Source organism: Vigna umbellata, chromosome 1, assembly GCF_029865625.1.
Source record: "Vigna umbellata cultivar VRB3 chromosome 1, Vumbellata_1.0, whole genome shotgun sequence".
In the NCBI taxonomy this organism is placed as follows: domain Eukaryota; kingdom Viridiplantae; phylum Streptophyta; class Magnoliopsida; order Fabales; family Fabaceae; genus Vigna; species Vigna umbellata.
In genome coordinates, this window is record NC_142165.1 from 10,732,292 (window position 1) to 10,757,371 (window position 25,080).

Sequence of the window (25,080 nt, forward strand, 5' to 3'; positions counted from 1 at the left end):
GATAATTTATTTGGATAGAATAATTAAAATATCTTAAATTTTAATTTTCTTGTTTGATAAAATAAATCAATTTATCTTTTAAGAAAAAAAAAATCATTTCAAAAATATTTGACTTGACTTTTGGATCGAGCTAATTGGACTTGATATTTGATCTAAATCAACTAGACTTCATGTTCGACTCAAGTCGGATTTTCTAAATCCTCACCTTTGATTCACTCTTTTCACACTTTATTGAACTGAATCAACTTTTTAGCGCTAAAGGTTGAGTTAAGCCAATTCAAATCAAAGGATTAAGCCAGATTGACTAGGATGAAAGGTTGAGATTACTGGTATGATTTTTAGTATAATCATTTTTAGTATGATTGAAGGTCAAAGTCACTTGGTTCAGGCCAGAGGTTGAGACAAGTCAATATGTATTAGAAGTTAAGATGAGTCAACCGTAGTCGGTCAGATAGCCAAGTCACTTGGGATGAAGATTCAACATAACTCATCCGAATTGAAGACTTTAGCCGAGTCAATCAGATAAAAGGTTGAGATAAGTCGTTTTAGGCCATCGATAAAGACGAGTCTGCTTTGGCTGAAGACCAAGTCAAGTTAGTTTGGACTCATAATAGGACTGAGTTAATTTGAGTTAGATGTCAAACTCAATAAAAACTAAAAGTTGATATGGGTTAGCTTTTTGGACTTGTAAACTTTTTTTTATCTGGACAAATGAGAAATTTCACAACTTGTGACATTTCAATTTCCTTTTTTTTTTAGTGAATTTCAAATTCTATTATTTTAATAATTTGAGATGTTATTTTAAGATTTTTCAAATTCAATTTTCTTTTAATATCTTCTTTCAAATAAGTTATTTTTCTTCGAAAGATTTTAAAATTTCCAAATATTAAATTCCCGATCCAAACACAACTGATTTTTTTTAAGTATATTATGAAGTAATTTTTTTTTCTCAGTAAAAAATATTTTCAGAAATTCAACCAGAAAAATATATTTAAGAAAGCCATGCAAAACTTCGTTGATTGATTAGGGTTGAGGTTAGTATGAGTGTGGATTAAGGTTATTAAAATGAATTAGTTTATATTTAAAATTATTATATAACTTGGAACATAAATTAATTTGATCATCTTTTTGGCCCAAGATATTTACGGGTAGTAGTGTAGTGTAGATGAGAAAAAGAAGCAGAATTAATGAAGAGTTAGTGTGAAGGGTTGAAGTCAATAGTCATAGTGAGCTTGTCGTGTGGGCAATGCCAACTACAACACACCTTGTTAGAAAATTTGAACGAGATAAATCAATTTTATTTCGAATTATAATACATTATACTATTTTTTTTAAAAAAAATTTGTTTGATAAAAAAATTCAATTCATCCATCTATATTTAATAAAATTCGAATCCCATTGATTTATTTAGTATTTTTATATATGAATGCTCTTTTATAGCCCACAAAAATAATATATTTTTAAACGAATTTTAAAAAAGTACTTTTTTGTAAAACAATTTAAAAAAAAATATATTTTTGAAAACATCTAGAAAAACAAGTTTAAGAAAAATTTACGTGCGAACAAAATTAACTAGATTAGTTTTGATATTGATGAGCGTATCTACTGTGTTTGAAAGACAATATATGAATCACAAAATTAATTGCATGAATTTGAAATCATGAATGGATGAGATGATCGTACTTGTGAAAGTATAAATAATAGAATAAATGGAGTATTTTGATTATCCTAGTCATTAATACGAACACGACTCTGAAATATGAAATTTGTCTAAAGTTAAAAGTAGATTATTAAACAATTATAATAAATATCAAAACGTATTCAATTTGTACAATACTCGTTACGTATACCTTCAAACACATCAAACATCCTTAAATCCAACGTATTCAAAAAGTTAGGCAAAAGACTACTGAAGACTTTAGTAAAAGAGTACAACGTTTCAAACAGCGTTTCAGATTATTCCAACACCAATTTGGACTGTTCAACACGCCCAGATTCTTGATTCTGTGTTGGATAGGCTTCACAAAAGTTTGTAAACTCTACCACCCAATGGAGAACAGATTCAGACTATCAGTTTTCTTCATGTTATGGGCTTCTATGGTGCATAGTGCAGAATCCGAGTGTAAGAGGGATTGTGATTTAGCTCTAGCTTCCTACAATCTAACAGGAGGTGATTTGACATATGTATCAAAGCTTATGAAATCTGAGTTTGTTTCAAAACCTGAAGATATTCTCCCCTACAACAATGAAACCATAAAAAACAAAGACCAGGTGCAAGCCTTTACCAGGGTGAACGTTCCATTCCCTTGCGATTGCATTGGAGATTTTCTAGGTCATATATTCAAATATGACGTTGCATCAGGTGACACTTACATGTCCATTGCCACTCAGAATTATTCCGATTTGACCACTGTTCAGTTGTTGCAGAGCTTCAACTCATATTCACCAACTGATCTTCCTGATACTGGGACTCTTGATGTCTTCGTTAACTGTTCCTGTGGGAATAGTGACATTTCCAAGGATTATGGTTTGTTCATCACATACCCTCTTAGACCTGAGGATTCTTTGCAGTCAATTGCCAACGAGACTGGGATAGAGAGTGACTTGCTGCTTAAGTACAACCCGGGTGTAAATTTTAGCCAAGGGAGTGGTTTGGTTTATATTCCAGGGAAAGGTACATTCTTGCTTTGCTACCATGCTTTCTCCTTCTGATTTAAGTTCATGAGTTTTTGGACGTGTTTCATTTTTCATATGGATTGAAGGGTACTCTTTATTTATCCTTTTTATGTAAAAAAAAAAATGATTTTTTTGGTAGAACTTCCTCTATAGCTATTCTAGAACTCTTCTTGGCCTTTTGATCTTAAAGTTGAGCCTCCGAATTGCTTATCCTGTGTTTGGAAATATGTTCACCAGAGAGCAAATCATGTTAAATGGGTAAATGATGCAAAAGCTACAACTGATGGCTTCTGTCTTGAAGTGAAAAATCATGTTCATAACTTGTAACCAAACAGATTATTAGTTTGCTTCCAGAGATTTTGCTTTTGAGCAAAACATCTCAAAAGCATTAGTCACCGGATGTTCAATGGGATTTTGAATTTGTTGCATCTTCATCATCTAATGAAATAATCTGAATTGAAATTTGCATATGTTGTACCAAGGTCTGTCTAAGCTAGAAAATCATTGTTGACCTAGTTTGAAAGGTTTGCTCTCATTATATCATAAACGAAGGGAATTTACATTCCTTTTTAGTCACTTTTCCAGTGTTCTGTGATACTGATAGATTTATAGTTATGTCACTACCACATTGGCACTATTGATGATGATTTCATTCTTAGCCATTGAAAAACATGTATGTAACATACACAAAATGCTAACAAATTTCTGATTATATTCGATATGTTTACATTATAAGAATTACGCATTTAAGAGTACACTTAATTTTTGAGCTGCATGCTTATATCTATGGTTGTATCTTTCAACATATTTCCTAGGTACTGTTAACTTTGACACATGCCTGACATATTCTTGTTCCTTTACTTTCAGACCAAAATGGTGGCTATGTGCCCCTTCATCAAAGGTGATTCTTTTACCTTATTTCCACTCTATTTACAGAAGAAATTGACTAATTTTTCAATCTTTATAACCTGCTGATCTTAATGGCTGTATTTTCATTACCTTTTCAGCACTGGAGGTTGGACCTTCTCACTCCCCCAAAAAGTTGTTTTATTTGATGAACGATTTCGTTTGTGTTTGATTTTAATATCAGACACAAGGTCAGGATATTCTCAAAGTACAACGTAAACCTACTTTCTTCTCATGTATTATTTCTACAAAATCAGGCCCTGCGCTAAGAGTTATCGCTGGAATATCTGCTGGAGTAGTAACGGCACTTCTGCTATTGGCATTCTGTGGGTATGTTACATATTACCGAAGAAAGAAGGTATGGAAGAGGAATTTGCTCACAGATGAATTCATGATGAACTCGGCCAGAGTTATGAATGGTATATTTTCTTCTACTTTTATTTCCTCTATTTCTTCCTTCTCTTTCATTTAAATCTAACAGGGGATCTCACAATTTCAGAATATTAGCTGGTGTCGGTATAGTTTTTGTTGGCTGTGTAAAACTAGTTTGGTGTTCTGATTTTTCCTCTGCTTTTTATCATGGAATAGAGGAGCAGCACACATAGAAAATGAAAATATAGTTGATGATAGGGTATAGCAATAACTTCTGTTTATCGTCCCGCTTTCAGATGAAGCCTCTGGTGTTCCCGATGCAGAAGTTGGTACCAACACCATTAGGGTGGACAATTCAGCAGAGTTTTCATATGAAGAACTAGCCAATGCTACAAATAACTTCAGTCTGGCTAACAAAATTGGTCAAGGTGGTTTTGGGGAAGTCTATTACGCAGAGCTTAATGGAGAGGTTTGTAATGTCTATTGTCAATTTTTACTTTCGATCTCATGTATTTGAAATAAAAGTTGCATATTCTTCTAGTTATCATGTTTTCACATGGTTTTCAATTAATATGTGGTGTTGTTCTCTCTGAAGCATAATTGCATATATCACAATGCTACTAGGATCAAATATGCAATTGTTCATATTTCTATCTTTCCCAAGTTTCCCATTATAACATTCATGTATCCTATAGTTATAAAGAAGTCCTCTCTAATTACACAGAAAGCTGCAGTTAAAAAGATGGACATGCAAGCAACAAGAGAATTTCTAGCTGAACTGAAAGTATTGACACGTGTTCATCACTTGAACCTGGTATTATTTGAAACTTGGAGCATGTTTTTTTTTTTTTTCGTTTTTCCTTTTATGTTCCAGTTAAATAAAGAGGATTGCCGCTTTAAAACCTAAATATCTTTCTATTGATAACCATGTAGGTGCGTTTGATTGGATATTGTATTGAGAGCTCCCTTTTCCTTGTTTATGAATACATTGAGAATGGCAACTTAGGACAACATCTACGTAGATCAGGTTATATGAGCACATTAAAAACATTCTCAGTATTAGTGCATTTGTTTGATTGTTTAGTTTAATGCCTTTGTAAGTTAACGATGAAGTCAAGTTTGTTTCCAGAATTTGATCCTTTGCCATGGTCTGCCCGAGTTCAAATTGCTCTGGATTCTGCCAGAGGTCTGCAGTACATTCATGAGCATACTGTGCCTGTATATATCCATCGCGACATAAAGTCAGAAAACATTTTGATAGACAGAAAGTTATGTGCTAAGGTACAATCTTGTTCAATAACTTTGGGGATCTTATTTCTACTTTTCTACTTGGGATTTTTGTGAGAGATCCTATATTACTTTTATTGCAGGTTGCAGACTTTGGTTTAACCAAGTTGATTGATGTTGGAAGTTCATCCCTTCTCACAGCTAACATGAAGGGCACATTTGGTTACATGCCACCGGAGTACGCATATGGCAACGTTTCTCCCAAAATCGATGTCTATGCTTTTGGTGTTGTTCTTTATGAACTAATTTCTGCAAAAGAAGCATTGATCACGGGTGGTGTACACGGTGCTCAATTAAAGGGCCTTGTGTCTTTGGTGATTCTTCACACCACTTTTCAATGACAACCTAGTAGTCTTACATAAACAATTAAGAATTGCATTTTCCCTTTCTTGTGTTTAATCTGTTAGTATATATGGCAGTTTGATGCAGCTTTTGATCAGCAAGATCCCACAGAAGGTCTTAAGAAACTGGTGGATCCTAGGTTAGGAGATAACTACCCAATCGATTCAGTTTGCAAGGTATGAGTTATCAGAAAGCATAAACACTTATTGTGTTTCTGATTTAAGAAACTTATGCCATTTTCGTTCTTGCAGATGGCACTACTTGCCAAAGCATGCACAGAGAGCGATCCACAACAACGTCCAAATATGAGTTCTGTTGTGGTTACTCTCACAGCACTTACTTCAAATAGTGAGGATTGGGATATTGCTTCCATCATTGAAAATCCAGCTCTAGCAAATCTAATGTCTGGGAAATAGGAAAAACAGAACGTAGAATACAAAATGTCACCATTCATCTACACACTGTGATCTACTTCCTTTCCCACAACTATGTTCAACTGAAACCTATATTTGCTTGTAGCATGATTTGTAGCTGTGATTGTTTATAAAGATGAATTTGGGAGAGTGAATTTGAGAGGAAAAATAAATAAAAGTGGTTGTTTGAATTAAGGAAAAGTTAGTAAAAAGTAAAGGAAAATGAAAGGAAATTTTGTAAAATTTAATGAATGATGTGATTAGTTTGATAGATTAAAAAAATGTTTTATCCTCTTTATTTTTTATTTTTTATATTTTTTCTTATGCTTTTGTTTTATCTTGTTTATGCTCCTATATTCATGGCCTTCATTGTTATAACTTAAAGGATTATGCTTTTATGCTTTTAGTAACTAAAATTTTGATAAATAACATTGAAGACCAATTTATATTTTAATTTACAAATTAATTATAATATTTTATTTAAATATCACTGACTTTTAATTTATATTATCATATCTAAATTAGTTAGTATGATGGTTAATTATTTTTTATCTTTAAAATTATTTGTTATTTAATGATTTTTTGTAGTGATAATTTATCAACAAATAATAAAAAACAATACAAACGATAATTGAATGTATACGAATAAGGACAAATGAGAGAAATTTTTATTATCAACAAATAATAAAAAACAATACAAACAAACTTGATGCATTATATTAAATTGGAGAGTTTTGAAATGAGAGAAACTAAAAACTACAAAGACACCCTTAACCTGAAGAGGATAGAATAGAAACTTTAAAATTGTAACCCACCTTATTAATTACTAACTATGAAATATATGTAAACAGATGAAATATTCGAAAATATAGATGTGTAATAAACTAAAAAATCTGCTTATGTAATTTACGGAGCTTAAATATTTTGCATAAAAAATAAATTTTATATAAATAAAATATTAAGTATAAAGAAGGTAGTAGATCTCACCTTGAGTTATTTTAATTTATTCTAATTTTTTTCACTACACTACAAACTAATAAAATATTATCTATATTTTCAACTTTATCAAATGTAGTTTCTTATATTGATATAGGTGTAATGAAGAGCATTAACAAAGTAAGAGATAATATAATTAATTGACGAAATTTTTATTCTTTCAACTAGTTAATAATGCTTACAAAGATAATATTAATTTATTAAGAGAAACATCAAATAACATTATCAATTAATTAATATCAAGACAATACGTCACTAATTGTTTTTTATAAATTAAAAATTAAAAATATGATTACATGTGAGATGAAAATCAGATTTCTCCATGAAACACTTTGGTATATATATTTTTTTTCTAATAAAGCTAACAATACATTAAGCGGAAGATCTATATTCTCTTACTAGGAGATGTGGGACTTCATATGCTATTGGCTTTATCTCGCAGATTCCTTTTTGTTTTTTATGAGTGAAGTCAAAGTTGGAGACAGGCGTGCCTCAAAATATAAAACGGAAAATTGTTCTGCGTTTTCAGAACCATGAGATGACACAATTCGAGGTGGTAATTTGTTGGCACATTGGCCGACACTGTTGGCATTTCGGGTGCAAAGGATCAGACAGAGCCAGCTCTCCCAATCACGAAGATTCCCTGCTAGTTGTTCAATGCATCCTCGTCAAACATAACCATTAATATATGCAGAGTTCAACAATTATTCCCTCAATAAGAGACATGCAAGTTGCTACCCATGAATAAATAAATAAACAAAGGACATTCAAGTCAACTTCAATTATTTTCTACCCAATTGTACTGTTTCCTTCCACACTCTCGTTGAAACTGTTAAACGTTATAACCTATCAGGTGTTTGTGCAGAAAATAAAAAAGCATAAACGTGGGCATATGAATTCATAGTTTAAGTTCATTCACTCATGTAATTACACCCTTTTTTATGTTTTAGTTACTTATTTTATAATGTGTGTTTTAGAAGTGGAAGTGTGACATGGTTTCAAGGAAAAAAGTATGAATATGATTATTGGCTTGTAACAGGTGTAGAAAGTCCTAGAAATCTAGTTTTCTGATTTACGTTTCTTTATGTTCCTCTTATTGATCACTGATCCAATGGAACTCAGAAAAGGGTTACTGCTGTTATTTTTGTTGCTGGAGTATGTTTGTTGCAATGTTGAAGCAAAGTGTTTGAAGGGATGTGATTTAGCTTTAGCTTCCTATTATGTGAGTAGAGGGTTGGCCTTGGATGATATAACACACCTGATGAAATCAAGTGTTGTGTCCAATTCTGACGATATAATAAGCTACAATAAAGACAAAACATTCAATAAAAATATCTTCTTCTTTGACAGAATCAACGTTCCATTTCCCTGTGATTGTATCCATGATGAGTTTCTGGGGCATGTGTTTGAGTACTCAGCTGCTGAAGGTGACACCTATGATTCGATTGCCAAAGTGAAATATGCCGATCTCACCACTGTTGAGCTTTTGAGGAGATTCAACAGTTATGGCCAAAATGGTATACCAAAAAATGCCAAGGTTAATGTCACGGTCAATTGTTCTTGTGGGAACAGCCAGGTTTCACAAGAATATGGGTTGTTTATTACCTATCCACTTAGGCCTGATAATAATTTGCATGATATTGCGAACGAGGCTCATCTTGATGCACAGTTGCTGCAGAATTACAATCCTGGAGTCAATTTCAGCAAAGAGAGTGGGATTGTTTTCATTCCAGGAAGAGGTACGCTCTTCTCTTCTGTTGTAAATTACAAGACAAAAATTCAACAACTCTGATCAAAGTATCTTTCTTTTGGTATTATCAGCATGTTGGGGGTTAAAATAATCACTTTGTTCTTGTTCAAAGCATTTTGGATAACCTTTTATGCATTTGCTTGACGTTTTAGTTTTGTTTAACTTGCCAGATCAATTTGGAGACTATGTTCCCTTGCACCCTAGGTGGGTAACTTTGATTGTCTCACCTTTCTGCTGAATTATGCACATACAATTGAATGTTGCTGCATCTTTGATTCTATCCTTTTAACTTAATTTTCTTTTCCATATTGCAGAAAAACAGGTTTGGCTCTCAAACTTCATAGGGAGTTGGTTGTGAGAAGATTCTTTTCAGCTTAATGTTTACATAAATATGATAACACAAAGAAAAAGTCAGTGTCTCATCTTAAATTGACTTCTGTATATAAGCAGGTCTAGCTACGGGTGCTGTTGCTGGAATATCCATAGCAGGAATATGCGGTCTTCTATTATTAGTAATATGCATATATGTTAAATTCTTCAAGAAGATGGAAGGAGAGAAACCTAAATTGCCAACAGAAAAATCTACGGCGTTTTCAATTCAAGATGGTACGGTTAAATTTTTGTATTCATACAAGACATATCTTTTAAACCATTCACATAACACATTCTTAGTAATGGGGGAATGTTAGTGCCATACCCCTTATTTTCATTAACACATTCTTTTCTTAATCTTGCATCCCTTGTAAAAATGCCTGTTATTTATCAACCTGTTCAAAGATTACATGTCATCAACTCTTGCATATTCCTAGAATTTGATATGTACTAGCTTAATGGCCATGGTACTGCTTATGGATTTTTCTTCCTCTTCCGAGTACAGCCTCTGGAAGTGCAGAATATGAAACTTCAGGATCCAGTGGGACTGCTACTGCTACTGGCCTTACAGGCATCATGGTGGCAAAATCAATGGAGTTCACATATCAAGAACTGGCAAAGGCTACAAATAACTTCAGCTTGGAGAATAAAATTGGTCAAGGTGGATTTGGAGCTGTGTATTATGCAGAATTGAGAGGCGAGGTACATACATACATAATCAATTTTATAACATAATCAGACAAAATACCAGTAAAGGAACACAGTTTTACTTTTAGCCAAGTGATGTAATTGGTGACATATAAAGGCTTTTCCCTGGTGATTGATATTTTAGAATATAGATTAGAATAATAGATATATGTTTAATTGTAAGGCTTTAAGTTCATTACATTGTGTATGAGATAAATAAAATAATCAAGTGTATAAGAAACAAGTAATTTCATTGAATAAGCAAGTTTTTGCTTTTAATTCCATTTCAGGTTAACCATTTACCTATTTTGCTTTACTCATCATTTTTTTATATGCAGAAAACTGCAATTAAAAAGATGGACGTGCAAGCATCCACTGAATTTCTTTGTGAGTTGAAGGTCTTAACTCACGTTCATCACTTGAATCTGGTACAACATCCTTCAAACAACTCCAAGCATGTGTATATCTGGGAATGATACTTAACCATTTTCCGTAAAGTCTGAATAACAATTAGTCTGTTACAACGTAAAAATTCTGGGTGATTTCGTGAACAAGAATTACAAAACAGAGTCTGTAATTATCCTGAAAAGTTATTTCTGCAAATCCAAGTGATAATCCTACAAATTAACATGAAACCTTCATTACTTATGTGACATGCAAAATAACACCTGTGAGATCTTATCTTACTTCTGTGGTGGTAGTTTGAGCGTCAACGGAGTTTACTTTTTGGGCTAAACAGTTCCAAGAGTGTTCTATATCTTCTTCTGTATTCATATAACTACCTTTCATGTAAACCACAGGTGCGTTTGATTGGATATTGCGTTGAAGGATCCCTTTTCCTTGTGTATGAACATATTGACAACGGAAACTTAGGCCAATATTTGCATGGTACAGGTGAGATCAGATTGGGTTGATGCATGATTATCTTTGTCTGTGATATTACCTTACTGTGGAACGATCAATGATGGTAATAATAACATGATTCCAGGGAAAGATCCTTTGACATGGTCTAGCCGAGTGCAAATTGCTCTAGATTCAGCAAGAGGCCTTGAATATATTCACGAGCACACTGTACCAGTGTATATCCATCGTGATGTAAAATCTGCAAATATATTAATAGACAAAAACTTCCGTGGAAAGGTTACACTTCTACCACTCTGCATAAACCTGATTTTCCCATTCTTCTTGGAGACTTGATAAAATGTGTATGATTTTAAATACAGGTAGCAGATTTTGGCTTGACTAAACTTATTGAAGTTGGAAGCTCCACACTTCACACTCGTCTTGTGGGAACATTTGGATACATGCCACCAGAGTATGATTTGTTATTTTGTGTTAAATGATACCACACCTCTATATGAAATTTGGATTTAGTTCAAGAAAGAACATGTGTGTTATCTGTATTATTAATAGTAGGCCATCTTATTATTGATGAATCACATGCTTATCGTATTGATGAACAGATCATAATCATAACAGTATGGGAAATATTGATTAATTAAGTAGTAAAATCAAATTCAGTTTTCAGAACATATCATTAAGTGAACCTGAGCTTGGACTTTGACTGTTTAAATGATCAGACTATTACTCAGTTCATTAATTATTTCTTTGTAATTTTTGCAATGACATGACTAGGTATTTTTGTCCATGGATTAATGATCTTATCTCAATTATGGAATTTTATTGATTATGTGAATTTTCTGCAGATATGCTCAATATGGTGACGTCTCTCCAAAAGTAGATGTGTACGCTTTTGGAGTGGTTCTTTATGAACTGATTTCTGCAAAGAATGCTGTTCTGAAAACAGGTGAATGTGTTGCTGAATCCAAGGGTCTTGTAGCTTTGGTGAGTCTTCATGCTCGGAATCATTCTACTAAAAAACACTCTCAATTCACAAATTTACATTTCAAAGACAGTTAAGAGAATACACCCACCTGAACAGAAATGAAGTTACCCTTCACTTGTTTTGCATTGCAGTTTGAAGAAGCACTCGATCAGAGTAATCCTTCCGAAGCTATTCGCAAACTGGTGGATCCCAGGCTTGGAGAAAACTATCCAATTGATTCAGTTCTCAAGGTTGATTTTTTTTTTCTGTGAAAATAATTTGAATGTTTATATCTTACACAGTTTATCTCAGCCAAAACTTAGTATATTGATTGTTTGAGTTGCAGATTGCGCAACTTGGGAGAGCTTGTACAAGGGATAATCCACTACTACGCCCAAGTATGAGATCTATAGTTGTTGCTCTTATGACACTTTCATCTCCTATCGAGGATTTCGACGATGAAACTGCTTCCTACGAAAATCAAACTCTCATAAATCTACTGTCTGTAAGATGAAGGTTCTTTAAACCTATTGCACCGTGTTTTCAATGACCTTTGAAAGCAGGTGTGTAAGGTTTGACAAGTTTGTACATGAATGGAATTGGGATTTTAAAATTTAGTTTTGTAGATTTTCTTCTATCTGATTTGATAACCTTCTGTGTCGTATTCTTCAAATTCTTTCGTTAAAAATTTTGGATTAATTTTTCTCTTCACGAGGAGCTTTAGATTCTTTGGGATTATAATCTCCATCTTAGAAAGGCCGATTTTATATAGACTTTAGTTAGAATTGCATCAGGATTACTGAAAAGTGAAGAAGTAAACTTAAATCTAATTTGAATGCCAAATTTTCAGGGGAAAGCGGAAAACATCTATTTATCAAGATTTCAATGATAAAATCAAAGGTGGTCTAATTTTGAATAGTTTACGTGCAAAGCAACCTTCTTTTTTTTAGTAGTAAGTTTAAGCTGTCCGATTGTACAAATTTGTAGTTCAATTAGTAAGTTCAAAACCTTTCCTTTTTTATTATGAAGCTCCTAACTCATTTTCTTGTTCTTGGGTATCAAATATTACAAATATTTAATAAAATAGGGCTAATTAGAAAATTTAACAATACCATAGCACAAATGGTCCTAAACATATTTATAAGTTTTTTCAATAAATTCTAAAAAAAGTGTTCAAAAGATACTGTGTAAAAGATCCTTATTTGTATGTGCAAAATAACAACAGACTAACAATATAGCTGTCCAGTGTCATAACAATGGAGCTTTAATGGCTGGTGACAGTCTTGTATACATTCTTTTCTTCATATAGGAGAATACTCCGCTGGGGACGAGAATCCAAGAAGAAATGGGAAGCAAGAAATGTTCAATTATAAATAACAGTTTCTTTACAAACTGTGTTGGTTAACATGCATAAAGTGAAGATTCCAATTAGACATTGATATCGTTGAGGCTTATGATTTCCACGTGCATAACATTACTATAAGATCCAGAAAAACCTACCCTTGTATGTTATGTCATGATCAAGAGAGACGCTGAAGAGGCTCCATGAACATGGAAGAAACGAAGTGGGTGGTCCAAATCAACGAGGAGCTCAAGAATGATGGTATCTCAGCAGTGTATGAAAAGGAGCAATGGCAGAGGCATTCCATATACAAGATACCTTCACGAGTCACTGCATTGAACGAAAGGGCGTACAAGCCTCAAGCAGTGTCATTTGGTCCTTATCATCATGGGGAAGAGCATTTGAAGGACATGGAAGATCACAAGCATCGAGCTCTGCTCCATTTTCTCAAGAGGTGCAAAAAGCCTATTGAGCTTATCTTCCACTGCATGGATCAAGTGGTTGAAGAGTTGAGAGGCTCGTACAATCCACTGGATGAAATCTGGATGCAGGACAGAGCAAGGTTCGTGCAGATGATGATTGTTGATGGGTGTTTCATGTTGGAGATTCTGAGAGCCAATGATGGTGTTCCGGATGATTATGCAGACAATGATCCTGTGTTTGGACAACACGGGAAACTTAATGTGGTGCCATATATCAAACGTGACATGCTTATGCTCGAGAATCAGTTGCCCTTCACGGTTCTTCGTATATTGATTGAGCTTGAGAATGACACAAACCAGGTAACCGATTGCTGTTTTTTTATGCAGAAGGAGTGTAAATTACATTACATGTGTCTAAACTGACTCGGAAATTCGTATATATGATAGGGAGAAGACTTACTGTTGAAGCAAATGTTGAAGTTCTTCTCCGCAGGCACACCTGAAACAAGAACCCTAGGCAAATGCACGCACGTGTTGGACGTCTACAGAAAGAGCCTCATCTACCAAGGACCCACTCACCGAACTCGAGTCTCCAAACCAAAACGCAGAAGAAGGTTCCACGACGACGACGAGATCATCCGCTCCGCAACAGAGCTCCAGGACGCCGGAATCCGCTTCATGAAAAGCCGCACACACAGCCTCGGCGACGTCTCCTTCGGCGGCGGCGTGCTTCGGCTCCCAACCCTAGTGATTGACGACACCACCGAGTACATGTTCCTGAACCTGATCGCCTTCGAGCGGCTCCATGCTGAAGCAGGAAACGACGTCACCTCGTACATATTCTTCATGGACACCATCATAGACAGCGAGATGGACGTGGCGCTTCTACACCGGAACGGCATTCTGGTGAACGCTCTCGGCAGCGATAAGGCGGTTGCGAAGCTGTTCAACTCGCTTTCGAAGGACACTGCTGTGGATCCGCATGGAGTTTTAGATGTGGTGAGGATGAGCATGAGTAACTACTGCAAGAAACCATGGAACATGTGGCGCGCAAATCTCATTCAAACCTACTTCAGAAACCCTTGGGCTATTGTATCGCTTGTTGCTGCGGTTTTTCTCTTCGCCCTTACCATTATCCAAACCGTTTACACCATTGCTCAGTTTTATCAACCTTCAACTCCTAACTCCTCCTCCTTCGTCAAACCTTCTCCAAAACCATGGCACCGACCCTGATTCATTCATATTCGTCACTGCTTCAGCTTAATTATTCTTTGTTTTTATCTTTTCTCCCCGTTCAACTTTTATTTATTCTAAATCATTACTTTTCATTCTGGCTCATGTATATTTGTTTTAAATTTTATTTTTAATTATTGAAGATTTTTAAAAATTTTGGAATTAGTTAAAAACTAGAGACAAAACTTTCATAGGAAATATCAATGTTTTTTTAATTGATGTTGGACTTTGTATATATTTGAGATAAGGTTAGGGAGTAAGAAAGTGGTAAGGGAAAGAGTGTCATTATCATTTTCAAAATAAAAATTACAAAATCTTAATCTTCTCCTAAATAAGATGACACGGAGTAAAAAGTGGTAAAAAATAGTTTTATATTATTATTATTATTTTTTGGTAAAACATGAAAATAGAAAGTTATAATCAATATAATTTTTTATATACAGCTCTTAAATTTTTTTTATACGAAATTACCTTTTTTTTTTAATATTATAGGCGACGTTGAGAGTACATGCAGTCAAGGTAGCCATGGAATCTACACCTCTAAGATCTCATCCTGCACCTCCAAAAATTCCAATTTTATCCTTTTGACATCTCATCATCATCCTGCACCTCCAACTTTTCCAAAACTTTATTTTTAACTTTAATTTTTTCATTTTCTTTTCTTTTTTATTAAAAACAATCTTCACTACCTTAATAATAATTTAATTTAATTTATTTTAAAATTTAAATATTATTTAAAATAATTTTGTATTTTAATAATTATTAAAATATAATTTATATTATAATAATAGTTATATTAAAAACATAAAAATAAAATAATAAAAATAGTAATAATAATAAAAATAAATTTGATTTAATATATTCAAATATATTAAATTATAATAAAATATTAAAATAAATTAAATAATTATTAAATTTTAAATAAAAATAAAAATTTTAAAAAGTTTATTTATATATTAAAATCTATAAAATATGTTAATACTTTGCTTTTTATTTAAAATTTAATAAATATTAAACTTAAATAAAAATTATAATATTATTTATTATATTTTTATATTTTAATAATTAATAAAATATAATTTATATTTTTAAAATAGTTCTATTAAGAAAATTAAAAAATAATAACTAAAATAAGAATAAAAATAAAAATAAAAACAATAATTAAAATCATATTTAATATATTTAAATATATTATATTATATTAAAATATTAAATTTAATTTAATAATTATTAAAATTTTAAAGAAACAAAATTTTGAAAATTTGTTAATCGGATATAGATATCGGATAAGTTATAAATCGGATAAAATTTTATTTTATATATAAATTTTAATAATTATTTAATTTAATTTAATATTTTAATATAATTTAGTATATTTAAATATTTTATTTAATATAATTTTATTTATTATTTAATAAATAACTTGTTTCAAAATTTTGTTTATTATTTAAGTTTTAATAATTATTTAATTTAATTTAATATTTTAATATAATTTAATATATTTGAATATATTAAATATTTTATTTAATATAATTTACTTTTTTGTTATTTTTATTTTTAATTATTTTATTTTTTATATTTTTAATATAATTATTATTATAACATAAATCATATTTTAATAATTATTAAAATATAAAATTATATTAAATAATATTTGAATTTTAAATTTAGTTATTATTAAGGTGATATAGAATCTTTTTAATAAGAAAAAGAAAAAAATAAGAATATATTTATTAAAATTAAAAATAAAATTTTCTGTAAAGTTAAAGATGTAGGATAATGATGAAATATCAGAAGGTTAAAAGTGAAATTTTTGGAGGTGCAGGATGAGATCTTAGAGGTGTAGGATGAAACACTCAAGAAAGAAAACAAAATTCAATATTTACACGTTTCGTAAAACATGAAAGACGGGTTTAGACGGAAAAGAAAGGCCCAGACTTTTCTAGAACCAAACAGCTAAATATTAAAACATTAAATTAAATTCGTCTACGAAGCACACCGACCAAGAACAATAAAAGGGAAAACAAACAGCAATGGTTATTCAAAATTCAGTTTTTGATTCGATTTGATTCTTTCACAAATTGGAACTCCTTTTCTTAATCAGCACCAACATCACATAGAGAGAGATGGATTTCGAGCTGAGGAGAGCGAGAGAAAAGTTAGAGAAAGAGCAGAGGGAGAGGAAAGAAAGAGCAAGATTGAAAGTGCTGAAGGAAAGAAAGGCCAAAGAAGAGGCCCAGAAGCAAAAGGAAGCCCTTGAAGCTGTTCAAAGATCTCGTCGTATTGATGCGGTACAAGCACAACTCAAGGTATCCACACCCTTTTCACCCCTTTCATTAGTATCAAACCCTTTCGTTCTTCTTCAATATGTTCTTTTTCAAAGGGTAATCTTGTTATTGGGTCCTTCTCTGTGTTAAATTGTTGAGAATTAGAGATGTAATACTGTGGATTGTTCTTTAGAGATATTAACTTTGAAGCAAAAGTAGGTAGGGTTGGACAATCTGACACGTGAAATTGATGGCACGTATTCCAGCCCTTTTGCCATCTCCAGATTTTGCATTTTTGTTTTTTGTTTTTGGCTGTTCAGTATTTTACGTCTACCTTTTGCTAGTAACAGGCCTTGTCATTTGTCAGATCATGCCCTAGGATGATTATCTCACTCCATAAATTAATCCTTCAGTTGGTCCTTGTAGTTTAAGAGCGAGGGTAGTCCAATTTCCACTTACAATGCTTCTTTTTTTTTTCTTTTTATTTATGTCTATTACCATTGATTTTATGCTCCCTGATTTTCTACCTTTGCGTTAATGATGAATCATTTTTATGCCTTTTACGACATATGGCTGTTAAAACGCTTTCTTTAATACTTGTACAAAAATATGATTCAACAATTATGTTCATTGAAAAGTTCAAATTGAGTGGAGTATTCAGAGTAGTCCATGCTGGATTTTTCTATACTCCTTGCTGGGTGAAGTACCGGAATGTTTTGTGATGTGTTATGGTAGTGTGATTGTCAAACCTTCAATAGTGGTATATTAAAAAGAGCTAGTTGGTGCGAACAACCGTTCACACCAAAGTTTGAGCTGTTAGCTGATGGCCTAGAAAGAGTTTAATCTCTAACATGGCCCTTTAAGGAGTAGGCTTTTGAGGGGCTCAACTAGTGAAAGTAATCTTGCTAATATACGTATACAAATGTTTACCTTATCTTCCGGCACAAAATTTGTGGCTGCAAATACTTCCTTTATGTTTACATTGTTAGTGCGGAAATACTAAGTGGTTCCCTTCTCAATTCAGGCTGACCAACAGATGCAAGAAAACCTACTTGCTGGCAGAGGAATAGTATTTTATCGACTACTAGAGGCTGTACCCTATCAAGGCGGTGGAGATAAGATCAAGCTTCCCCCTTCTTGCTTCACCGAACTGTCTGATCAGGGCGCTTTTGATAAGGGACCCTTATACTTTCAATTGTCATTAGTTCAGGAAAGCTCTTCAAGCATCCAAGATATTGATAAAGAGAAACAAGGGACCACCCATTCAGGAGTTTTAGAATTCACTGCTGATGAAGGTTCGGTGGGACTTCCTCCTCATGTCTGGAATAATTTATTTTCCGAAGGCACACCAGAATCTCCATTAGTTGAAATCCGCTATGTTTGGCTTCCAAAAGGGACATATGCAAAACTTCAACCTGAAAGAGTAGGATTTTCTGACTTGCCAAATCATAAGGCTATACTTGAAACTTCTCTTCGGCAGCATGCTACCCTTTCTCAAGGTGACATTCTAACTGTAAACTATGGAGAACTTGCATACAAATTAAGGGTCCTGGAGTTAAAACCTTCTTCAAGTGTATCTGTTTTAGAAACAGATATTGAAGTTGACATAGTTGATCCTGATACCTCTTCAGAAAAGACAGATGAGCATGTTTTAATGCCACTTTCATTCGGAATGTCACAAATTGGAACAGTAGAAGAAGGAAAGTTTGTGTATTATAAATTTTCTATAGACAATAATGTCATATGGGAGAAACTATCTTCTGGGAATTCTTGTATTGAGGTAAAACTAGAATCAGAGACTGGCGGAGGGGACACTGATCTTTTTATCTCTAAACATCCTCTCATATTCCCTACACGACATCAGCATGAGTGGTCATCTCATGATATTGGCTCAAAGACTTTGATTCTTAGCTCTAAAGATGAAAGCTTGAGTGTGGGAACCTACAGCATTGGTATCTATGGCTTCAAGGGAGTGACTAAGTATAAAATATCAGTAGTGGTCCAGGAGAACTTCAACCAAAAGGTTGGTCAGCAAGCATCATCTTCTGTGTCATCTATGGAAATGGATACTGAACAATGTAGGAACTGCAAGCATTATATACCCACTAGGACTATTGCACTGCATGAAGCCTACTGTAGGAGGCACATTGTTGTATGTCAGCGTGCAGGCTGTGGAGTTGTTCTTAGGATTGAAGAGTTCAATAACCACGTTCACTGTGACAGATGTGGTCAGGCATTCCAGCAGGTAGAATTAGAAAAGCACATGAAAGTTTTTCATGAGCCACTTCACTGCCCGTGTGGAATAACCCTCGAGAAAGAGCAAATGGTAAGCTGCACATCACCTTCTTTCTCTTTTCAATGTTCTTTTCTTCTTTTTGTCTCTATATCTGTGATTCATTATTTACTGTGTCATGTTGATGCTATTATCTTGATACTATTATGTCTATCCAAATTGATATCTTTCTGAGATAGCTGAGTTTAATTTGGAGAATTAATCTTTGAAGTATGGAATTATACTTGTTTTTTTGAAGGTTATGTAACTGGCATGTTGGATCCTTCTAGAAGTTCCGAGTGTAGTGTTGGGAGTTGAGTTAAGCCATTTCTAAGTGTCTTGAAATTTTGCTTACAAGTGACTATTCAAATAATTAGTTTTTCCGTCAAACCGTTTGATCCTTGTATCCAGCTAAGCACATAATTTTCTCTTTCCAATTTTTACGACTTCCTTTGTCCATGTTAAGCAATGAATAGTATGCCTCCTCTGTCCGTATTTATTGCTACGGTAGACAATTATAAGCATTTTATTGACGGACTATCATGTGAATATTTATGGGACTTCAAATTTTGAAAAGGTGAGAAGCTAAACTGTGATATTTGGCATGATGCCTGGTACACACATCCCTACTTTCCATTTTTATTCCAGATGATAGGAATCTCAAATTTTCTCATATCTTCTTAGTAAGAAATGTCCTGTTTTAGTTTCCAGAACTTTCGGAGAGTAGGGTTTACTGCCTATCAACAACATTTGGAGAGGTTTAAGGAGATGGATGTATTTCAAACGAGCATGTTTGGCCTTCCCGTTTGAGAAATTGGAAATAATTCTTGAAATGTGTATCTTCTTAATTTCTTAATCTTAAGTGATTTCTTAGTCTTAAGGAGTGCAGGGATCCTGAAGTTTGTCTTTCGTTGTCAATTTGTATAAAAAATGACTAAGTTTTCCTTGTACTAGGTGGAACATCAAGCTTCTGTTTGCCCCCTGCGTCTTATTACATGCCGGTTTTGTGGTGATATGGTTCAAGCTGGGAATTCTGCCATGGATGTCCGTGATAGATTAAGAGGTTTGTCAGAGCATGAGAGTGTTTGCGGTTCCAGGACTGCCCCCTGTGATTCTTGTGGGCGTTCCGTGATGTTGAAGGACATGGACATTCACCAAATTGCTGTTCATCAAAAAGGCTAATTCTCATATTTCATCATGACAGCAACTTGTGAAGGATTGCATCTACGTAATAAATAGACATTAAAAGAAACAGAAGAAAAATTAAAGAACAAGAAAACTGGTAGATGGCGGAGCAGAAACATCCCTATGTTATACAATGGGCAACCGGTTGCGGATATATTCAACTGTCGCAGTTCTTGTTATTCATTATGTAGGAAATTATGATTATGAATCACTTCTCTTTCTTTGTGGAAATTGTTTGATGCAGTATGTTCACATTACAATTTTTTGTGCAGAAGTAAAATTTGCAATTCTTTATAAATATTTGGTTAAAGAAATCACTTGTAAGTTTGAAAGACTTGAAACAACTCAGGTGAACGGTTGTCTCATGATAGTGAATTTGCATTTTAAGAAATCAAATATCAAAAGTACTAATCTAGGAATGTTATTCTAATATACATCTTTAGTTGATATTTAATCACGCTAAAATAAAGTTCATTTTTTAATTAAAATTTGAAAATAAAAGTGAAAAGGAAAATCAGAAGAATGTAATGAGAGCGGATAATTATAATTGGCAGTAAATTTATTTCTGTGAAAGTACGAGATGCTTATTCTCTCATAATATAAACTATTTAAAATGTGAGCATCAATTTATGCAGTACACATTACTCGTATTTTACCTTTCCACTCTCTTTCTTTTCCTTTCTTTTATTTTTCACCCACCCTTTAATCCAAATAAATATACAATTTTAAAAAAAATGAAAAAGATAGAGATTAAAAGGAAAAGTAATATCTAAATATTTTATTTACTTTCGCTCTTTATATATATGTTTTTGTTTCTATATAGTTGGATGGAAGTTAATGTGAAAGAAAAGTAATCAACCTTTTGCTGTTGTTTTATGTATTTGTCCGTTTACTTTCTCATTTTTTAACAATTACTTTCACATTACATGTCTGAGTTAACATGAAATAATAGTTATTAATGAAAATAATGTTATAGTTGCTTTCAATTAAACTATTAATTATTTGCCATAAAAATTATTTAAATTTTGCTCACAGTAGTGTAATGGCTTGTTCTGTCTGTCTTACATCACAAAGTAGAAAGAAAAGGACAAAGAGAAAACAATAAATCTGATAAATACAAAGCATAGAAATATTTAGGTTTAATCCTTTTCGACATCCCTATTTATGTAAGAATGTCTCAATTGGGTCCTTGTTTTTTAAAGTGTATCAAAATGGTCCTTAATTTTGAAAATTGATATCAATTGAAGTCCTTTCTGTTAAGCTGTGGCTGGACGGCGTTAAAAAAATTGATGAGTGGATGCTGAGATGACGAACGAACGCTCGTCCACCAGCGAACGAACGCTCGTCCATCAGCGAACGAACGCTCGTCGACCACCGAACGAACGGTATTCCAGTGTGGAACGAACGGTCGTCCAGCAGTAAGAGGTCGACGAGCGTTCGTTCTTTGGTGGACGAGCGTTCGTTCGCTGGTGGACGAGCGTTCGTTCGCTGGTGGACGAGAGTTCGTTCGCTGGTGGACGAGCGTTCGTTCGTCATCTCAGCATCCCCTCATCAATTTTTTTAACGCCGTCCAGCTAACTTAACGGAAAGGACTCAATTGATATCAATTTTCAAAATTAAGGACCATTTTGATACACTTTAAAAAACGAGGACCCAATTGAGACATTCGTACATAAATAGGGATGTCGAAAAGGATTAAACCAAAGGATTAAACCAAATATTTAAGTAAAATATAAACTATATGTTCATAATAATAGTAGGAGCCTCACCAAGCTTTAGAAGTTTGTGAATTGGGTGCATTCAAAGTCTTTTTACTTGGAAGAGAAGAAAATAAAGAGGAAAACTATTGTGCACAAAGATCTTCTCCTATATGGGGTGCTTTCTATTGCCATATGTTATATTCCATTTCCTGCTTTTCAATTTTCCTTTGTACACTTGTTTATGTAACCATCATGATAAATCTTCCTTGTTACAATTCAAAAGCTCAGTTACTGTCAACACTTCACATTATTATTCATGGCTTGATGATGTCTGTTCCTCCTTTTCCTCCAAGACAGAACCTTGGACAAACGGAACAAATTGTTGCGAGTGGAATGGAGTCACATGCGACATGGCTGGCAACGTGATTGGTCTTGACCTTAGCTGCAGTCATCTTCAAGGTCAATTTCATCCCAATAGCACCATCTTTAGCTTAAACCACCTTCAACAACTCAACCTAGCCTACAATGATTTTTCTGGGTCTTCATTATCTTCTGGAATTGGTGATCTTGTGAATCTATTGCATCTAAATTTATCATACTCTGTATTTAATGGTAATATTCCCTCCACAATCTCTCACTTGTCAAAGTTAGTATCACTTGATCTCAGTAGCGACTGGGGATCAGTTGATGATCCTATGCCCTACCTGTCTATCAGAATTGATCCATACACTTGGAACAGACTCATTCACAATGCAACTAAGTTAAGAGAGATTCATTTAGATGGCACGGACATGTCTTCTATCACTGAGAACTCTTTGCTATTGCTAACCAATCTGTCTTCCACTTTGGTCTCCCTTAGTCTCTCAAGCACCAAATTGTATGGGAAATTTCCAAGTGGCGTGCTCTCTTTACCAAATCTTCAAAAATTAGATCTTTCATCTAATGAATGGCTAAGAGGTGAACTTCCAAAATCTAACTTGAGCACTCTGATGAGGTACTTGGATCTCTCTGATACTGCTTTCTCAGGAGAAATTCCTAATTCCATAGGCCATTCGAAGTCTTTTAACTATATCAGTCTTGGTAATTGCAAATTTGGTGGATTGATTCCCTCGTCATTATTTCATCTAACTCAACTTTCTCTTTTAGATTTATCAGGCAATGGCTTAGTTGGCCCCATTTCATCTACAATCACTCAATTTCAAAAATTACACACTCTACAATTAGCTGGTAACAAGTTAAATGGGACGATTCCAAGTTGGTGTTATTCTTTACCCTCCTTATCACAGTTGTCTCTCAATGACAATCAGCTCACAGGCTCAGTTGGTGAATTCTCAACTTATTCTTTAAAGTATTTGGATCTCTCTAGAAACAAACTGCAAGGTGATTTTCCAAATTCAATATTTCAACTCCAAAATCTTGTTGCCTTGAGTTTGTCATCAAATAACTTAACAGATCTTGTGGATTCTCACCAATTTTCAAAGCTAAAAAATCTACGTTTACTTGATATTTCTCACAATGCTTTTATCTCTATCAACTTCGATAACAATGTCGATATCTTACCCAACCTTCAATTCTTATATTTATCCTCTTGTAACATAAGTACTTTTCCCAAATTCTTAGCTAGTCTTCAAAATATGAAAGTATTGGATCTGTCTAATAACAAAATTCGTGGAAGCATTCCCCAAGGATTTCATGAGCAGCTCTTGCACTGGAAGGACTTTGACACTATCGATCTGAGTTCTAACAAGCTGCAGGGAGATCTTCCAATTCCACCCAGTGGCACAGCACACTTTCTAATATCAAATAACGAGCTAAGTGGGGAAATTTCTTCAAAAATGTGCAATGCAAGCTCTCTCCGTATACTCAACTTGGCTCACAACAACTTGACGGGCCACATTCCACAATGCCTGGGAACATTCCCTTCTCTTGAAGTGTTAGATTTGCAAATGAACAACCTTCACGGAAACATACCACAAAACTTTCTTGAGGAAAATGCATTTGAGACAATAAAGCTAAACGGCAACAAGTTCAAGGGACCATTACCGCAGTCTTTGGCTCACTGCACACAGCTCCAAGTTTTGGACCTTGGAAACAATGACATCGAGGATACATTTCCCCATTGGCTTGAAACTCTGCAAGAGTTACAGGTATTCAGTCTACGATCAAATAAATTTCATGGTGTCATCACTTCTTTCGGTACTGAGCATCCATTTCCCATGTTGAAAATATTTGATGTATCTGATAACAACTTCAGTGGCCCTTTGCCAGCATCATACATTAAGAACTTTCAAGGAATGAAGAACGTTAGTGACAACCAAACTCGTTCTCTATATATGGGTACTCATGGATTATACAATGATTCTATAGTGATCGTAATGAAAGGTCAACGCATGGAGCTGGAGAGGATATTAACTGCTTTCACAACTATTGATTTATCATACAACATGTTCGAAGGAGAAATTCCAGAAGCCATTGGAGAACTGATTTCTCTCAAAGGACTTAACCTTTCACACAATGGAATCACTGGTACCATTCCACAATCTTTGAGTCATTTGAGAAATTTGGAATGGTTGGATCTCTCATGGAATCAGTTGAAGGGTGAGATTCCAATGGCTTTGAGTAGTTTGAATTTTCTGGCGGCGTTGAACCTTTCACATAACCAGTTTGAGGGAGTGATCCCTACAGGTGGACAATTTATCACATTTGAAAATGATTCTTATACTGGAAATCCAATGCTGTGTGGAATCCCTTTGTCAAAATCATGCAATGAGGATAAAGAATGGTCATCAATTTCAAGACTTGATGATGAAGAATCAGGATTTGGGTGGAAAACTGTGACAGTGGGATATGCATGTGGGATGCTGTTCGGAATCATCTTGGGCTGTCATTTATTATTCACTGGGAAACCTCAATGGCTTGCCACACTTGTTGAAGCTGTGTTCAATGTAAGAGTGACAAAACAAAAGGCATAAACCTTGGAAATCGCTAAGGAATGAACTAGTTTATATTAATTAGTTCTGCGATTCTATCATG

General features: G+C 33.8%; 4 protein-coding genes and 1 pseudogene across 4 annotated transcripts; all 5 read left to right on the forward strand.

The window, feature by feature from the left end:
• Positions 1 to 1,880: 1,880 nt before the first annotated feature.
• On the forward strand, positions 1,881 to 6,301 carry LOC124840054 (lysM domain receptor-like kinase 3). The gene is made up of 10 exons (XM_088094270.1): positions 1,881 to 2,674; positions 3,544 to 3,578; positions 3,764 to 4,001; positions 4,251 to 4,423; positions 4,679 to 4,768; positions 4,888 to 4,981; positions 5,084 to 5,235; positions 5,325 to 5,555; positions 5,661 to 5,759; positions 5,835 to 6,301. The coding sequence occupies exons 1-10, from the start codon at positions 2,050 to 2,052 to the stop codon at positions 5,997 to 5,999; spliced, it is 1,902 nt and encodes a 633-aa protein (XP_087950396.1). The 5' UTR covers positions 1,881 to 2,049; the 3' UTR covers positions 6,000 to 6,301.
• Positions 6,302 to 7,859: 1,558 nt separating this feature from the next.
• Positions 7,860 to 12,224, forward strand: LOC124840049 (lysM domain receptor-like kinase 3). The gene is made up of 12 exons (XM_088110303.1): positions 7,860 to 8,731; positions 8,913 to 8,946; positions 9,057 to 9,064; positions 9,190 to 9,348; positions 9,620 to 9,816; positions 10,140 to 10,229; positions 10,602 to 10,695; positions 10,790 to 10,941; positions 11,025 to 11,116; positions 11,508 to 11,646; positions 11,779 to 11,877; positions 11,973 to 12,224. The coding sequence occupies exons 1-12, from the start codon at positions 8,077 to 8,079 to the stop codon at positions 12,138 to 12,140; spliced, it is 1,887 nt and encodes a 628-aa protein (XP_087966429.1). The 5' UTR covers positions 7,860 to 8,076; the 3' UTR covers positions 12,141 to 12,224.
• Positions 12,225 to 12,955: 731 nt separating this feature from the next.
• LOC124840041 (UPF0481 protein At3g47200-like) lies at positions 12,956 to 14,719 on the forward strand. Its single transcript, XM_047316026.2, has 2 exons — positions 12,956 to 13,750; positions 13,838 to 14,719. Exons 1-2 carry the CDS (start codon positions 13,172 to 13,174, stop codon positions 14,621 to 14,623), a joined length of 1,365 nt encoding a protein of 454 aa, XP_047171982.2. The 5' UTR covers positions 12,956 to 13,171; the 3' UTR covers positions 14,624 to 14,719.
• Positions 14,720 to 16,611: 1,892 nt separating this feature from the next.
• On the forward strand, positions 16,612 to 20,661 carry LOC124840048 (Ubiquitin fusion degradation UFD1 family protein). The gene is made up of 3 exons (XM_047316030.2): positions 16,612 to 16,932; positions 17,915 to 19,216; positions 20,117 to 20,661. Exons 1-3 carry the CDS (start codon positions 16,750 to 16,752, stop codon positions 20,342 to 20,344), a joined length of 1,713 nt encoding a protein of 570 aa, XP_047171986.2. The 5' UTR covers positions 16,612 to 16,749; the 3' UTR covers positions 20,345 to 20,661.
• Positions 20,662 to 22,141: 1,480 nt separating this feature from the next.
• On the forward strand, positions 22,142 to 25,036 carry LOC124840053 (receptor-like protein 7; annotated as a pseudogene).
• The last annotated feature ends 44 nt before the right edge of the window (positions 25,037 to 25,080 follow it).

Excerpts from the sequence above, each read along its gene's own strand:
- LOC124840054 (XM_088094270.1), top strand. The coding sequence starts at position 2,050 with ATGGAGAACAGATTCAGACTATCAGTTTTCTTCATGTTATGGGCTTCT. Across the intron at positions 4,424-4,678 it reads ACGCAGAGCTTAATGGAGAG|AAAGCTGCAGTTAAAAAGAT; the intron begins GTTTGTAATGTC and ends CTAATTACACAG. Across the intron at positions 4,982-5,083 it reads ACAACATCTACGTAGATCAG|AATTTGATCCTTTGCCATGG; the intron begins GTTATATGAGCA and ends GTTTGTTTCCAG.
- LOC124840049 (XM_088110303.1), top strand. The coding sequence starts at position 8,077 with ATGTTCCTCTTATTGATCACTGATCCAATGGAACTCAGAAAAGGGTTA. Across the intron at positions 11,117-11,507 it reads TTTGGATACATGCCACCAGA|ATATGCTCAATATGGTGACG; the intron begins GTATGATTTGTT and ends AATTTTCTGCAG. Across the intron at positions 11,647-11,778 it reads CCAAGGGTCTTGTAGCTTTG|TTTGAAGAAGCACTCGATCA; the intron begins GTGAGTCTTCAT and ends TTTGCATTGCAG.
- LOC124840041 (XM_047316026.2), top strand. The coding sequence starts at position 13,172 with ATGAACATGGAAGAAACGAAGTGGGTGGTCCAAATCAACGAGGAGCTC. Across the intron at positions 13,751-13,837 it reads TTGAGAATGACACAAACCAG|GGAGAAGACTTACTGTTGAA; the intron begins GTAACCGATTGC and ends TATATATGATAG.
- LOC124840048 (XM_047316030.2), top strand. The coding sequence starts at position 16,750 with ATGGATTTCGAGCTGAGGAGAGCGAGAGAAAAGTTAGAGAAAGAGCAG. Across the intron at positions 16,933-17,914 it reads CGGTACAAGCACAACTCAAG|GCTGACCAACAGATGCAAGA; the intron begins GTATCCACACCC and ends TTCTCAATTCAG. Across the intron at positions 19,217-20,116 it reads CCCTCGAGAAAGAGCAAATG|GTGGAACATCAAGCTTCTGT; the intron begins GTAAGCTGCACA and ends TCCTTGTACTAG.